At 35.5% G+C, this 14,974-nt stretch overlaps 1 protein-coding gene across 2 annotated transcripts in view; it reads right to left on the bottom strand.

Moving 5' to 3' along the window:
• Positions 1-780: 780 nt before the first annotated feature.
• The window catches only part of LOC125253055 (GTPase IMAP family member 8-like), a 40,161-nt gene continuing 25,967 nt past the window's right edge, over positions 781-14,974 (bottom strand). The window contains exons 1-3 of one of the 2 annotated variants that reach the window (XM_048166811.1): positions 13,596-13,795; positions 4,043-4,624; positions 781-2,245 (exon numbers count right to left, since the gene is read on the bottom strand). In XM_048166811.1, coding sequence (XP_048022768.1) covers positions 1,629-2,245; positions 4,043-4,610 — 1,185 coding nt within the window. In that variant the 5' untranslated portion in view covers positions 4,611-4,624; positions 13,596-13,795 and the 3' untranslated portion in view covers positions 781-1,628. Of the gene's footprint in view, positions 2,246-4,042; positions 4,625-13,595; positions 13,796-14,974 lie in introns of those variants that run through there. The other variant, XM_048166803.1, reaches the window with a different exon arrangement.

Raw genomic sequence — 14,974 nt, 5'->3', positions numbered from 1 at the left:
CTTGCTACACCTGAGCTGTGACAGTGTACCCAAAACTGTATAAACAGTATTCTAGCAGCCAAGAAGCGGACTGAGTAAAACTGGAGACGAGCGGAAGGACACAAAGTGATGATAATAAAAAGTTTATTGATTAATTTTAGTTGTGTATGTTTCAATACTTTGTCTGATCATGACAAATCCATACAATTGATGAATGAAATGTGTACAAAAATGGATTAAATGATAATTATTAATGATTATATGATTAAATGGAATGGTTATATGATTAAATAAAATTATACATTATCATAAATGATTGAATACATGAAGAATAAATGCAAAACAACACTTTTTTTAACACATGCATTTCAGAATCCTTATATCTTTATATCATAAAACTAGTTTTAATATAAAAAGAATAGGGAATGCAAATGCAATGGCCATTAAACCTACAACTCATGTCTTACTTTTGCAGTTCAGATATTATCTATAAATGCATGATTACATAGAATTTCAGCAAAATAGTCTCTCTTTCTGATACAACAACAAATTAAGCTAAGATATACAAAACAGTTACAACAAATGAATATACAAATTAGTAAAACAAGTACAAATTGTAAGGAATAATATAGACGAAAACAAAGAAAACATCAAGAAGGAATAACAGACTAGAGATTCACTACTGAATGTCAGGTTAAAGGAGTAAAAGACTGTTACTGCTCTCACCATACAGACCAGACCCTCGGTCACCTCTCAAATAAAACATGCAAGATGCTTTTCAGAAAAGCATCTTTTTTTAAATTATTTTTTGTATCACAAGCAAAGACTTTGGAGCAGCTACAACAAACTAGAAAGTAAATTAAAGCAAAATTCAAATCATAATATTTGGATGTTTTTTTTTTTATTCCATACATTTATATGCGTATCTATAGAATCATTATTTACACAAGTTTTGAGTAAAAACTAGAGTGCCAACAGTGACAGCTCAACTGGCATTTTTAGTGGCAGCAACTCCAATAAAAGCTCCAACAGCAGCTCCAATACCAGCTCCAATATCAGCTGCAGTAGGAACAGATTAAGTTGCAGCACCTCCAACAGCTTTTACAACAGCTCCAGCTACTTCAACAGCTTTTACAACAGCTCCAGCTACTTCAACAGCTTTTACAACAGCTCCAGCTCCTCCAACAGCTTTTATAACAGCTCCAGCTCCAGCTACAGCTCCAACACCAGTTAAAACTCCAACAGCTCCAACAGCAATTCCACCAACAACATAAGCTGCCATTTGAAAATAACTCTTGTTCTTAGAAATAAAATGTGAAAATCCACTCTGGCTCTCTAATTTAGACTTTTCCTCTGCTCTGATTCTTTCTTCTTCTGCCTTCATCACATTCTCAGTCTTATCTTTTCTTTGTTCCTCCTTTTTTCCTTCTCTTTTCTTTGTTCCAGTCTCTGCTCTGATTCTCTTCTTTTTCTCTTTTTCCCTTCTCTTAATCTCTCGTATTTTTTTCTTTCCTTGTTGTTTTCTCCACTCTTCTTCCTCTAGTCTGAATCTCTCAGCCTCTTCATAGATCTCATTACTGTAGTATCCTCCTCCATTCTGCTCTATCATTGTATCAATCTTCTGCAGTAGATCATTCACCTGCTCTCTGTTATTCCGACGGAGAAACCCACAACCACCCCACGCCCCCCCCCAGAACGCACTTGCGTCCCAGCCCTCTATTGCTGAAGACGTGATATCTGCCTCCACACTGATCAACTAGATCTCTTAATTGATTGTTGTTATTAATGAGTTCTTCTATGGTCTGATCTTCTAGCAGATCTCCACGAGTGAAGAGAATGATGGAGTATTTTAATACATCCTGACCAAACATCATCTTAATCATCTGAAGAATCTGCTGCTCATGTTCAGTGATCCTCATATTCACAGGAAACACAATGAGAAAAGCGTGAGGTCCAGGACTGGATAAATAAACACTTCTCCCTATCTCCATCATTAACTCTTCAGTGTTCATCTGTGTGTCAAATAATCCAGGAGTATCAACTACAGACACAGATCTGCCTGAAACAGTGGCGTGTTTCTCTAAACATTCACTGGTTACTGAATCAATTCTCACAGATTTAAACTCTTTGTGTCCCAGGATTGTGTTTCCAGTTGAACTCTTCCCAACACCAGCTTTACCCAGAAGAACAATCCTTCTGGATAAATAATTGTCGACAGGAATATCTTGGATGTTGATTGGAGTTCTTTGCTGTGATTTTTTTTGCACTGCAAAAAAAAAAAAAAAAAACATATTTATTTATTTACATATTTAAATCAAGGAAGCCACTTTTCCACTGAACTATTCTGGTGTGGGTTAATGCCCCACGCATTTAAACTGCAGAAAAGCCAGTTCTGGGACGAAAACTGGGTCCAACAACATCAGGAGATGGAGAGATGTAAAAAGGGGTAGAGATGAATAAATGGTGTGTTAAATATATTTGACTATATCTTACAGTTAACATACAGTAAATATCAATTATACAGACAGATAATATCAGACCATAACACTGCTGCTTATAAACTCCAAATATATATATCTTGCAAATTAGCATTCCCATCCGAGACGCATTTCCATCCGAGACCATTGCATTAATCTACATTTCCTTTTCTTCCTTTTCTTCCCTCTTCTCCCTACATGCCGAGATGACCAGAAATCCACCCAAAATCTATATGGTTTAATGTGAACAGTTATCATACAACATTATACATGTTTGGTATCATTTGAAATGTCTCAGTGTGACTGGTACAAAGGTCTCATTCCCATAGAAGTAAACCAGAAGGTAATAGAGGTTTGAAGATTTTAGGGATATTTTGCTCTCTGTAATAGGTGTGTCCACCTTCACCGGGTCTTTCATGCAAATGGTCTTCTGTAAACTACTCAGTCTAGGACCCTGATTAATGCAAATTCCCATTGAAAACTCATGTTTCCATTTGAAAGAAGTTTCTGTCTTGGTCTGGGTATTTAAAGAGATGTTGCAGGAGGCTCAGGGCTCGATCCAGTAATCAGATCAGCCCACATTGCTGGGTGTCCTTCAGACAATGTGCATTTTTCTAATGTCAGGTATTCATCTTTTACTCTGTTTCTGAGCATTTGATGTTTGTATTGATCATCTTTGAAATGATTATGTGATTTGCATGATACATTTACCTGACTAATAAATTGTTATATTTTATTTTACTCTGACTTACTCTGAAATTATTGACTCTAGTAGATTATAAATCCATAATCCCACAAATCTACGCTCAGGTTAGTAACGGACTGAAGTACAGTTTAGGCTGATATTTTAGAGTTCCGATTAACACATTGGCATCAGATATGTATTCTTAGACTGTGTAGGATAATAATGGGTTTTCCGTTCAGAACAACATAGGGTTGTCAGACCAATCTGAATAGGGTGAGCCTCAACCTCTGATTACTGTAATATTATTCTAACTAAGTGTACGGGGGAAACTACGGCATGACTATTTAAAGTTACCATTAGAAAGGTTAGATTGGTCAGCTTGGTTCTATGGTAATGGTCATGACCTCTGGTTAGATTGAGTCTTGCTTTAATTCAGTAGGTTCAGATCTATGGGGATTAAATAACGTACTTTTAGAAATAAGCAAGCATGGTGCAGTGTCTAAAAGTATTAGTCATCGTCTCTGTCTAATGATCAAGACTGACGAGTTTGTGTATATGAGATCGTATGCCCGGCAGGGGCGAGACTCAAAGCGTTATAAGAATCCGAATGAACGAGTACAATAAGAGTAAAAGTTAAATAGAATAATCAAATGTCTAGATGAGTAATCATATAAATGACCAATAATCAGTTGACATTCTAAACTAAAACGAGGTCATAATAAAATGGAGTCAGATAAAAGTTTACTTGGAATTAAACTACTTTGCCACACTGAAAAGACAGAATGAGCAAGAAACCTTCCCCGTCCTGTGGGAAACCGTCGTTGGGCCGATTGGGCAGGCCTTACACTAATATGATGCATGGCTGAAATATTTCTTTTAAATCTATTTCAAATATACTTACAATTCTCCAAGTTCCACGCGAAAACTTTAGTTATCAGAGAATCCACTTGATTTCTAGTCTTTTTCTCCTTGTTGTTGAAACTGTGCAATCTTCCCTCATATTTCTGATTAAGTTTCTTCAAGGCTGTGATCTCTTTAATGAGATGATCTATGCTCTTATTTTCATCTTTGAGTTGATCTTCTCCAGTGAAGAGAATCCAGGTGTTCTGCATGCGTTTTTCTCCCAGCAGCTCCTCAATCTTCTCCACAGTTTCTTGATCTTCTTCAGTGAATCGGTCACACTGGAGAACCATGAGAAACGCACACAGGCCTGATTCACATTTCTGCAGAAATTCTTCATATTTCCTGAGCTCTTTCTTTCTCTCTGTACCAGACAATCCCGGTGTGTCATAAACAGTGATTGGTAATCCACCAACATCACCGTCTTCACCAGCAAAATCCTGATTGATTGAAGTGGAGTGTTTCTCTGATATGAAAGCTTCTCGTCCCAGTATTGTGTTTCCTGATGAGCTCTTCCCAGCTCCTTTTCTTCCCAGCAAGACCAAATTCAAACGCAAATTCTTCTCCATTTTTATTTCGTAGCCTAGAAACAAATAAAATTAACATGGTGTAAAAGAAAAAAAATACATGAAAAACAATTTACCATTGGAAACATGGTTTCAAATGCATCTGTTCAAAATATACTAGATTATTTGCTTTTACTGTAAAATTTCAAAATCAAATATGTAAAACAAAGGTTAACATTTGACGTGCTATTCACATCTTACACATCTGCAAATATGTGATGTATTGCTTATTTTTCATTAGATGTAAGAATCTGTCCAGTTTCTCATTCATTTCTTAGTTATTACAATATTAGTTATTATTCAAATAATTTAAAATCAGGATCAAAGTAAAAGCTAAATTTTACATACAATATATTAAATGTTTAGAAATATAGTGCTAAACAAATATACAGGTGCTGGTCATATAATTAGAATATCATCAAAATGTTCATTTTTTTTATTGTAAATTATTTTTAAAAATGTAACTTTCATATATTCTAGATTCCCTACAAGTAAAGTAAAACATTTCAAAAGTTTTTTTTTTTTTTTTAATTTTGATGATTAGAGCATACAGCTCATGAAAGTCCAAAATCCAGTATCTAAAAATATTACAATATTTCCTAAGATCAATCAAAAAATGGATTTGCTAAACAGAAAAGTTCAAGTTCTTTAAAGGATTAGTTCACTTTTAAATAAACTTTTCCTGATAATTTACTCACCCCCATGTCATCCAAGATGTCCATGTCTTTCTTTCTTCAGTCAAAAAGAAATTAAGGTTTTTGATGAAAACATTTCAAGATTTTTCCCCTTATAGTGGACTTGAATGGGCACCAAATGATTGAAGGTCAAAATTAGTTTCACTGCAGCTTCAAATTGTTCTACAGGATCCCAGATGAGAAATAAGGGTCTTATCTAGTGAAACCATCACTCATTTTCTGAAAAAAATTGAAAATTATATAAGTTTTAACCTTAAATGCTCATCTTGAACTAGCTCTCTTCTTCTTCTCCTCTATTAGAATTCCAGCAGTGTAGACGCTGCTAAGTATATTACTGCCCTCCACAGGCCAAAGTTTGAACTAATTGTTAAATACTATTGAACTAGCATATTGCATATAAAAATTAGTTCAAACTTTGACCTGTGGAGGGCAGTAATACGCTTAGCAGTGTCTACACTGCTGAAATTCAAATAGAGAAGAAGAAGAAGAGAGCTAGTTCAAGATGAGCATTTCTGGTTAAAACTTATATAATTTTCAGAAAATGAGCGATGGTTTCACTAGATAAGACCCTTATTTCTCATCTGGGATTGTGTAGAACAATTTGAAGTTGCAGTGAAACTAATTTTGATCTTCAGTCGTTTGGTGCCCATTCAAGTCCACTATAAGGAGAAAAATCCTGGAATGTTTTCATCAAAAACTTTAATTTCTTTTCGACTGAAGAAAGAAAGACATGGACATCTTGGATGACATCGGGGTGAGTAAATTATCAGGAAAAGTTTATTTAAAAGTGAACTAATCCTTTAAAGTATGTTCATTTGTGCACTCAATACTTGGTCGGCAGCACATATTACAGCAAATGACTTGCTCCTAGCACAAATTACATCATCAGTGAAGTGTGGCATGGAAGTGATCAGCTTGTGGCACTGCTGAGGCACTATTGAGCCTTCGGATCATCTGTATATTGTTGGATCGACTGTTTCTCATCTTTCTCTTGAAAATATCCCATAGATTCAGGTCAGGCATGTTGGCTGACCAATAAAGCACAGTAATATCATAGTCAGCAAACCACTTGGAAGTGGTTTTTGCACTGTGGGAAGGTGCTAAAGTCCTGCTGGAAAAGGAAATCAGCATCTTCATAAAGCTTGTCAGCAGATGGAAGCATAAAGTGCTCCAAAATCTCCTGGAAGATGGCTGCATTGACTTTGCACTTCATAAAACACAATGGACCAACACCAGCAGACCCCCCCCCCCCCCCCCCCCCCCCCCCCCCCCTCCAGTCTTCCTTCAGACTCTGGGACCATGATTTCAACATGAAATGCAAAATTTACTTTTATCTGAAAAGAGGACTTTCGACCACTGTTCACTGTCCAGTTCTTTTTCTCCTTAGCCCAGGTAAGATGCTTCTGACGTTGTTTCTGTTTCAGAACGGGGTTGGTAGTCCTTTTCCTGAAGATGTCTGAGTGTGGTGACTCTTGATGCACTGACTCCGGCTTCATTTGACTCATTGTGAAGCTCTCCCAAGTGTCGGAATCGGCTTTACTTGACAGTATTCTCAAGCTTGCGGTCTTCCCTGTTGCTTGTGCACCTTTGCCTACCCAATTTCTTCCTTCCAGTCAACTTTGCATTTAATATGCTTTGATACATCACTCTGTAAACATCCACCCCATTCAGTAATGACCATCTGTGACTTACTCTCTTTGTGGAGGGTGTCAATGATTGTCTCCTGGACCATTGCCAAGTCAGCAGTCTTCCCCATTAGTGTGGTTTCAAAGAACAAGAGATACCCAGAATTTATACTGTAGGGATGGTCATTTAATGAAACTCAAATGTAAATATTCTAATATTTTGAGATACTGGATTTTGGACTTTCATTAGCTGTACGCTCTAATCAACAAATTAAAAAAAAAAAAAAAACTTAAAAAAAAAACTTTTGAAATGTTTTACTTTACATGTAGGCAATCTAGAATATATGAACGTTTAATTTTTTAAAATAATTTACAATAAAAAAATGAACTTTTTCACAATATTCTAATTATATGACCAGCACCTGTAGTAGACCCTTTGTCATAATAAAGAGAAAACACAAATATTTAACAACCTGTCAAAAACTTGTTTAAAACTAAAAATTGTATAGTTATTTATAAGGCAAATAATGTGGATGGAATGTCAAACTGAATTCATGTTTTTATACCTAAAACTGAGGCCGGCACATTCAACTTCATTCAGAAGTCAGAAGTTAATCACATGTAGTGCTTGTCCATAAGAGAGAAATGTTAATCCATTTATTTTTTTATACTTAAAACTATATATTTTAACATATCAACGAACACTTTGTATACTTGTGTACTGTACGTTCATTTTTTTGTGCTTTCTTATCATTTGTTCATCAACTGTGCTTTATTTTTCGTGAAGCATTTTGTTGCGCATCAGCTGTGATAAACAGACATCCACTGCATTGTGTGTGTAACAGTGGCCAGATAGTGAGAGTTGTGCAGTTAAACTACTGCACACTGATGACCGCTAGAGAATGAGGTGCTTAGTGTCATTGTTAATGCACTTGCCTAGGATGTACTTGCAAAGGCCAGCTGTCATCAGCTGTAACAATAACAACATTAATGCTAGTAATATGTTGATTAGTCATAAGGACTGCCATGACATTTGTATTATGGATCAAATCAACATCGACAATTTGAACACTGGCTGGTAATGTACTTGCTCAAAAATTGATTTTGTTTCAAGGATTATGGGGGATTCATGTTCATAACCTTCCTCTCATAAGATTGCATAATGTTGAATTTTCATGAACTGCAATGTTTTTGGTTTTATCTCAATGTTTTATGATACATGATGAACAGTATTATATTTTTAAATGTCTAAATTTGCAATTTAAATAATATTCAGGAAAAAATTAATGAAATTCAAAGAATATAAAGCATTTTTCAGCAAAAGAGAATAGAATAAATAAAAGGACAAGATGTTGGAAAATAAGTATAAGATGTTGTTTATAATTACTGCTTAAGCTTATATTAGCATCAATTGATTCAATACAAACATTTCTGTGGAGAAATATTAACTATATACACTTACATATTTCCACTATTTTATGTTGTTGCCGTATTGCAACATATCATAAAGTACCTTAAAAAAAAAAAATACAGCACTTAAAGTTAAGCCATTCTAAGAAAAGAAAAAAGAGTCAAATATGTTTTTTCTATAGGTTTATCATAATGTGTGTGGTATAAGGTTAAACTAGTGCTTGAAAGGGTTAAAAATATTATTACAAGCTTATCATTGTGAATCTGGCTAAGGTAAGGAGATTTAAACACTGGCTGGTTATGTACCTGCTCAAAAATTGATTTTGTATATATATTTTTTTTTTTTTTTTAAAAAGGTTACAGACAGCAACTTTAAGCAAAAATCAGTATTTAGTGTAACCTTCTGGATTTCTTCCAGTTACTCAAAGAGGAAAATCTGAGAAACTTCTCATCAGATTTTGAAAGTTTTCTTGGCCTTGCAGTCCTTTTTCATTCCATTTAGGTTTAAGAGAGCCAGTTTCTGCAATTGCTCAAGTGTAAGGGGAGGTCACTAAATACTTACCACCCCAGCCAGCACAGCATGGTGGGGCCCAGATGGGTGTCACCTGGGCAGCCTAACTGGGGCCCAGACATTTTTGTCCACGGTTTCCATGGAGGTCCCACATGGGTTAGCCCCAAGCGGCAACCTCCCCCTTTCTCTCGTGAAGCCAATACGGAAGTAACTTAAACTGCGATTCATCGACTGGCCGCTAGGGACAGGCTCCAAAAGAGAGCAGAATCTCATAGAGTCCCATGTTAAATTGGCCAAGTTTATAGCAGAAAAAAACATGTTTACAAGTTGGTTCAAATTGTGGTTTTGGTCTATACTGCTATTTTTGCCCTTCATGACAACTCTGAGGGGGGTGAATTTTTTTATAACTTATCCGTTTAAATTATATTAAGCCTTAAAGTTCTGCATAATTAAGGGCGTGGTCACTTGAGTGACAGGTAGATTGGCACTGCTCTCTGTGAGCCGTCACTTTACCTCAGATGCCGCAGAATTTGGCATCTCAGCCGTTTTTGTGCTTTTTTTCTCGATTATTTTATACAATTATAAAATATGGCTTGCTGCATAATATTTGAGACTGATGTGTGTCTGTGTAGATGTGCATGCATGGGGAAGAGACAGAACACACGTTGTTGGATCGTGGCATTGGCTGAAAGTTTTGTTTGTGAGATTTACTACAATGACAATGGCGGGAGGATATCAAAATCCGACAGCACTGCTTGGATATTATAACTAAAACTGCTGCACTATTTTGAAAAAAATATACTTTGGACACGGCTCATTTGTTTGTTAGATACGATCGTATACAGTTTTACAACATAAACGCTGCTCAGATTGCATCCTTTCTTGAAGAACGATGACAGAGAGCAGATCATTCAGAAGAAATGTGAAATGTTTTTTTGCAATGGACACTCATATTTCACCCAAGTGCCACAGATTGGATTCATCTCGCGATCTCTATTTCATTATAAAGGTATGAAGTCCCATTTGATTTTCCATGTTGTTATTTGCACACCCAACACTACTGGTGTTGGAGCATCTATATCTTAAAGAAACACCGTAGATTGACAGTAAACCTTTAGAACGTTTCTGATGATAAAACTTATCTTCATTAATATTTTAGATCGTATCTAAGATAGATAGATAGCTCCTTTGCTTGCTAACATGGTCACGTCGAGCTAGGCGGGCGTGGTTTCAGCAACCAATCATATCAGCTCAAACCACCTCCCCGCCTCTTTGCCCATTTTCAGTTATCCGGGAGTGACGTGCGGTGACGCGCAGCTAAGATGGCCGCCGCCTCATTTTCGCTTCAAAACTGCTGTTCAGAACTCTATGGGTGACGTCACGGACGCTACGTCCATATTTTTTTACAGTCTATGGTTAGCCCAGATGAACTGAACACTGCTCAGTGTGCACACTACAGGCTGTTAAATGTAACACAGAAACATGCTGGAGTTAATGAGATAATTAGGTGATAATGAGCAGAATCGCTGAGGGACAGAGAAACAACTATGACTTACTTCAACTACAACCTTCGATGAAATCAACTGAAGATAAAAGACATTAAATCATTCAAGATCTGATTAAATAACTCCACAAACAGCATTACCAGCTTCACTTATTACTAACCAGATTGACTTTATTTCTGACATATGTCTACAAAAGCTCTTATTGAGAATTGCCAGATGTTTAGATGTTGATGATTTGTTGAAAATACATTTGGTTTGATGTCACCGTGATCGAGGTCAGCGCTTACTTCAGTTAGGCAGTTTGACTCTTATCTATAACTTTTAAGTTTTTCTCTGGTTGTTTGTTATGGCAAGAAGAACAAGACACAATGTGGTCAGCTGCTAAATGATAAGAATATAGTCATCATTTAGTGGCTTAATTCACTGATCTAGTGATTGAGCTTTTTATGAGCAAAATGTGATTAACTTTGTGCTGGATCTTTTCTTGAATACAACAATAAGAATGTTTTAATTAGAAAGTTTGAAAAATACATTGTTCACTAAACACTTCAAACCTCCTGCAAGCTTCATTTACTCAGTCATCAAGAATCAGCATATGATTCTCAACAATGGTGACATGCTTCATGCTGCAATGCATTCTGGGAGCCATCGATGAGTTTTGTATGAGGCACCCAGAATGCATTGCGGCATGAAGCATGTCACCATTGTTGAGAATCATGCACTGATTCTTGATGTCTGTGTGTGAAGAAATCTTGCAGGTGTTTTAAAGGATTTAATGTCCATTGTATTTTTTGGATTTATTCTTCTGCTCTGATTTTTGTAACTTTTTTTTTTAGTTCTAGAAGATCCAGCACAAAATTAATAACATTTTGTTAATCATTAGATTAGTGAACAAAGCCATAACATGATGACAATTAGATTCATATCATTGAACAGCTGACAACAGCTAATCAAATTAGCTCTTGCTTTTCTTGCCATAACAAACAGCAAGAGCAGCCTAGGAAACATTATTACTAGAACAGTCAAGAGTCAAACTGCTTAACTGAAGTAAGCGCTGACCTCGATCACGGTGACATCAAAACAAACTTATTTTCAACAAATCATCAACATCTAAACCTCTGGTAATTCTCAATAAGAGCTTCTGTAGACGTGTGACAGAGATAAAGCCAGTCTGGTTAGTAATAAGTGAAGCTGGTAATGCTGTTTGTGTAGTTATTTAATCAGATCTTCAGTGATTTACTGTCTTTTATCTTCAGTTGATTTCATTGAAGGCTGTGGCTGAAGTTGTAGATCTTGTTTCTCTGTCTTTCGGTGATTCTGCTCATTATCACCTAATTATCTCATTAACTCCAGCATGTTTCTGTGTTACATTTAACAGCCTGTAGTGTGCACACTGAGCAGTGTTCAGTTCATCTGGGCTAACCCATGTGGGGCCTCCATGGAAACCGTGGACAAAAATGTCTGGGCCCCAGTTAGGCTGCCCAGGTGACACCCATCTGGGCCCCACCAGATGGGACTTTAGCCTATAGGATTCCTTTTCTGTTTTTTAATACTGCATACAAATTTCCTGTATTTTCTGGTTACATTCTAATAAAGAGATGGAAAAAAGTATTATGTATGTTACATAATTATATATATATATATATATATATATATATATATATATATATATATATATAATAGTGTAGAGCACTTTACATCATTCACTTTATTCCCGACTGATTATTGGTTCTTCACGAAAGTTCTCGCATCCCGCAATGCACGTCACTGATCCCCGAGCTTTCCCTTGAGAGAAACAGAACGAGCGCAGAAACGCGTTCTATGTTTCGTGAGAACTAAGTTTGCATATTTTGCTCCGCTATAAATGGGGCGTCTTTAACCCTCTATTGCACACATGTTGATGGCACATGAAAAAAATATTCCACATAATTGTTTGGTTCATTTGGGAACATTTTATTGATAAAAAAAATGCCCCCCACCATTCCCCAACCCCAAAAATATTTTTTCGTTGCCCTGTTGTGGTACAGAGTCATAGAGAAAAATCAACATCGACAATTTGAACACCTGCTGGTAATGTACTTGCTCAAAAATTGATTTTGTTTCAAGGATTATGGGGGTTCATGTTCATAACCTTCCTCTCATAAGATTGCATAATGTTGAATTTTCATGAACCGCAATGTTTTTGTTTTATGTCAATGTTTTATGATAACAAATATTCCACATAATTTTTCGGTTCATTTGGGAACATTTTATTGATTTAAAAAAAAAAAAAAAAAAAAATGTTACAAAAATAAAAATAAATAAATAAATAAAAATCAAGAAATCATTAATTAAAAAGGAAAAAACACTTGAAAGACATTGATATGGTGAATTTGATACATGCATATGTCTGTAGTGTGCTATGCGATATAATGTGCTTCATGTAATAAGATTTCACTCCGTACGAAACTTCAAAAAGCAGTTCTTCTCTGCTGTGAAATAGTGGTGTATGTTACAATTTTTGCACATCACTTTGGGTGTTCCTGCACACCCAGGAACCTTGCATCTTCCCAGTTTATAACACATTGTTGCCAATGTTAGTATTGTCCAAAACCTCATCGAAAAGTATCCCTTATCGCACAAAAAGACAACAAAACGAGAAACTGAATTTCTGAACATGCAAAATAAAAAAATAAAAAAATAAATAAAAACTTCATAAAACCTGACAAAAGGCTTCTCTACACCTTCATACAAACACATATATATTTTTTATTTTAAATAATAATAAAATAATAATATTTAAAATAATAATAATTATTATTATAAGATTACTAAAGGAAATAATATTGCCTTCTTCTCACACTATGTGCTCCTGTGACCATGTGTTAGAACAGGACGTCCCACCTTTAAATGGTGTTTGATATTGACTCCAACACCTTACTGGACTGTTCTTTGGTACTTTCTCGAACTTTCTAATTGTAATCATTTAAAGAAACATTTACTAAACATAGGGCTTAAGAAACTTTTCCGTTGTTGTTGTGCTGCAGAGGGTTAATTTATGTATGTATGTATGTATGTATTTATTTTATTATTATTATTTTATTTTATTTTATTTTTTGCTTCAACGAAGAATAAAAGCCAGTGAAGAGAACTATGGATAGCCTACACTTTTTAAACTCATTTCCCCTCAGTCGCACAATCGCTGTTGATATTAATTTAACTGTTTCCACTACTTAATATAACAAAGGGAGTGTTAACCTTACCTGTCCGAAAATGCACGTTGAGATTCAAGTGAGATAGCTTGAGCCTTGCGCTGATTAAAGACTTGTCAGAGATGGTCTGCTATTACTCCTTTCGATTTCAGACGTAAATAATCGAGCAGGCGGAGCAAATCCATATGATTTGTTAACCTCAAACAAGTGTAACTGGGGCTATTTGGTTGTTAACCCATTTGTGGCCAAATTTTTCTGAATGGTTTCATGCATAAAGACCTGATAAAAGTATCCTATGTGAACATGTTCTGCATTTATTTTCCTCAGGATTTTTTTTTCTTCTTAAAAAACGTATTTGAATGTGCCGCGACTATAGTTGCCGGTGGGCACCCCTTCAATGTAAAATTTGAATAGGAGGAGAAAATGTATGCATCTAACTCAAAATAACTGCTTTCAACAGATCAACACCAATCAAAGCTGAAGAACATTCGATGCCAACACAAAAAAAGCGGCATCTAGCTTATAATCTCTTGAATATGAAAACACATCAAACAACAAATTCATTGTCTTAAAGTGGTGGAACAAAGTGCAAAAAAAGTACAAACATTAAGTTGCTCCAGCAGAGCATTGTGAATCAAAATGTTAAATTACAATGTTCATTAGAAAAATTTACATCTATATGTGACCTTGGACCACAAACCCAGTCAGAAGTCGCACGGGTAGGCAACTATCCACTTGTTAAGTCATGACATAAGGAACGCCGTTTCCGGGTCCAAGCCTCGACTGGTTTCACTTGAGAATGCCATCGTTAATATTTTAACGATTTAGCTATAAAAGATGAATCATTGTCTGGACATCTGAAATATTGGTATGGAGTTAAAGATTATAATTATATATTTTTTTGTAGTATACACCACATCGTGTGTGTATATTAGCACCATTTGTTGTTTTCTTGTGGTATGAGATAGAGCGTTAGGACCCGGAAGCGCTGCCGCGTGACGTCAGACTTAACAACATTGTTAAAGGGATAGTTCACCCAAAAATGAAAATTTGATGTTTATCTGCTTACCCCCAGTACATCCCTTGTGAAAAAGAAGTGCACTTAATTGTATTGAAAGTGTACTTTGTGTGTACTTAGTATACTTTTTAAAAAGTGCACTTGCAGATAATACAATATAATTAAAATTAAAGGCCACTTAAGTGTACTTAAATAGAATATACTTTAATGACAATATTTATTATCATGCTTAAGTGCACTTTTTAAAAATGCACTTTGTAATAATGTCAAATTAAGTTGTACTTAAAGAAAGTACACTTTAATGAAAATACTTATTAACACGCTTAAGTGCACTTTTTAAAAATGCCCTTTGTAATAATGTCAAATTAAGTTGTACTTAAAGAAAGTACACTTTAATGAAAATACTTATTAA

This window comes from Megalobrama amblycephala, linkage group LG2 (assembly GCF_018812025.1).
Source record: "Megalobrama amblycephala isolate DHTTF-2021 linkage group LG2, ASM1881202v1, whole genome shotgun sequence".
Lineage (NCBI taxonomy): Eukaryota > Metazoa > Chordata > Actinopteri > Cypriniformes > Xenocyprididae > Megalobrama > Megalobrama amblycephala.
The sequence above is the reverse complement of the archived record's forward strand: the minus strand, read 5'-3'. Positions and strand labels throughout refer to the sequence as shown.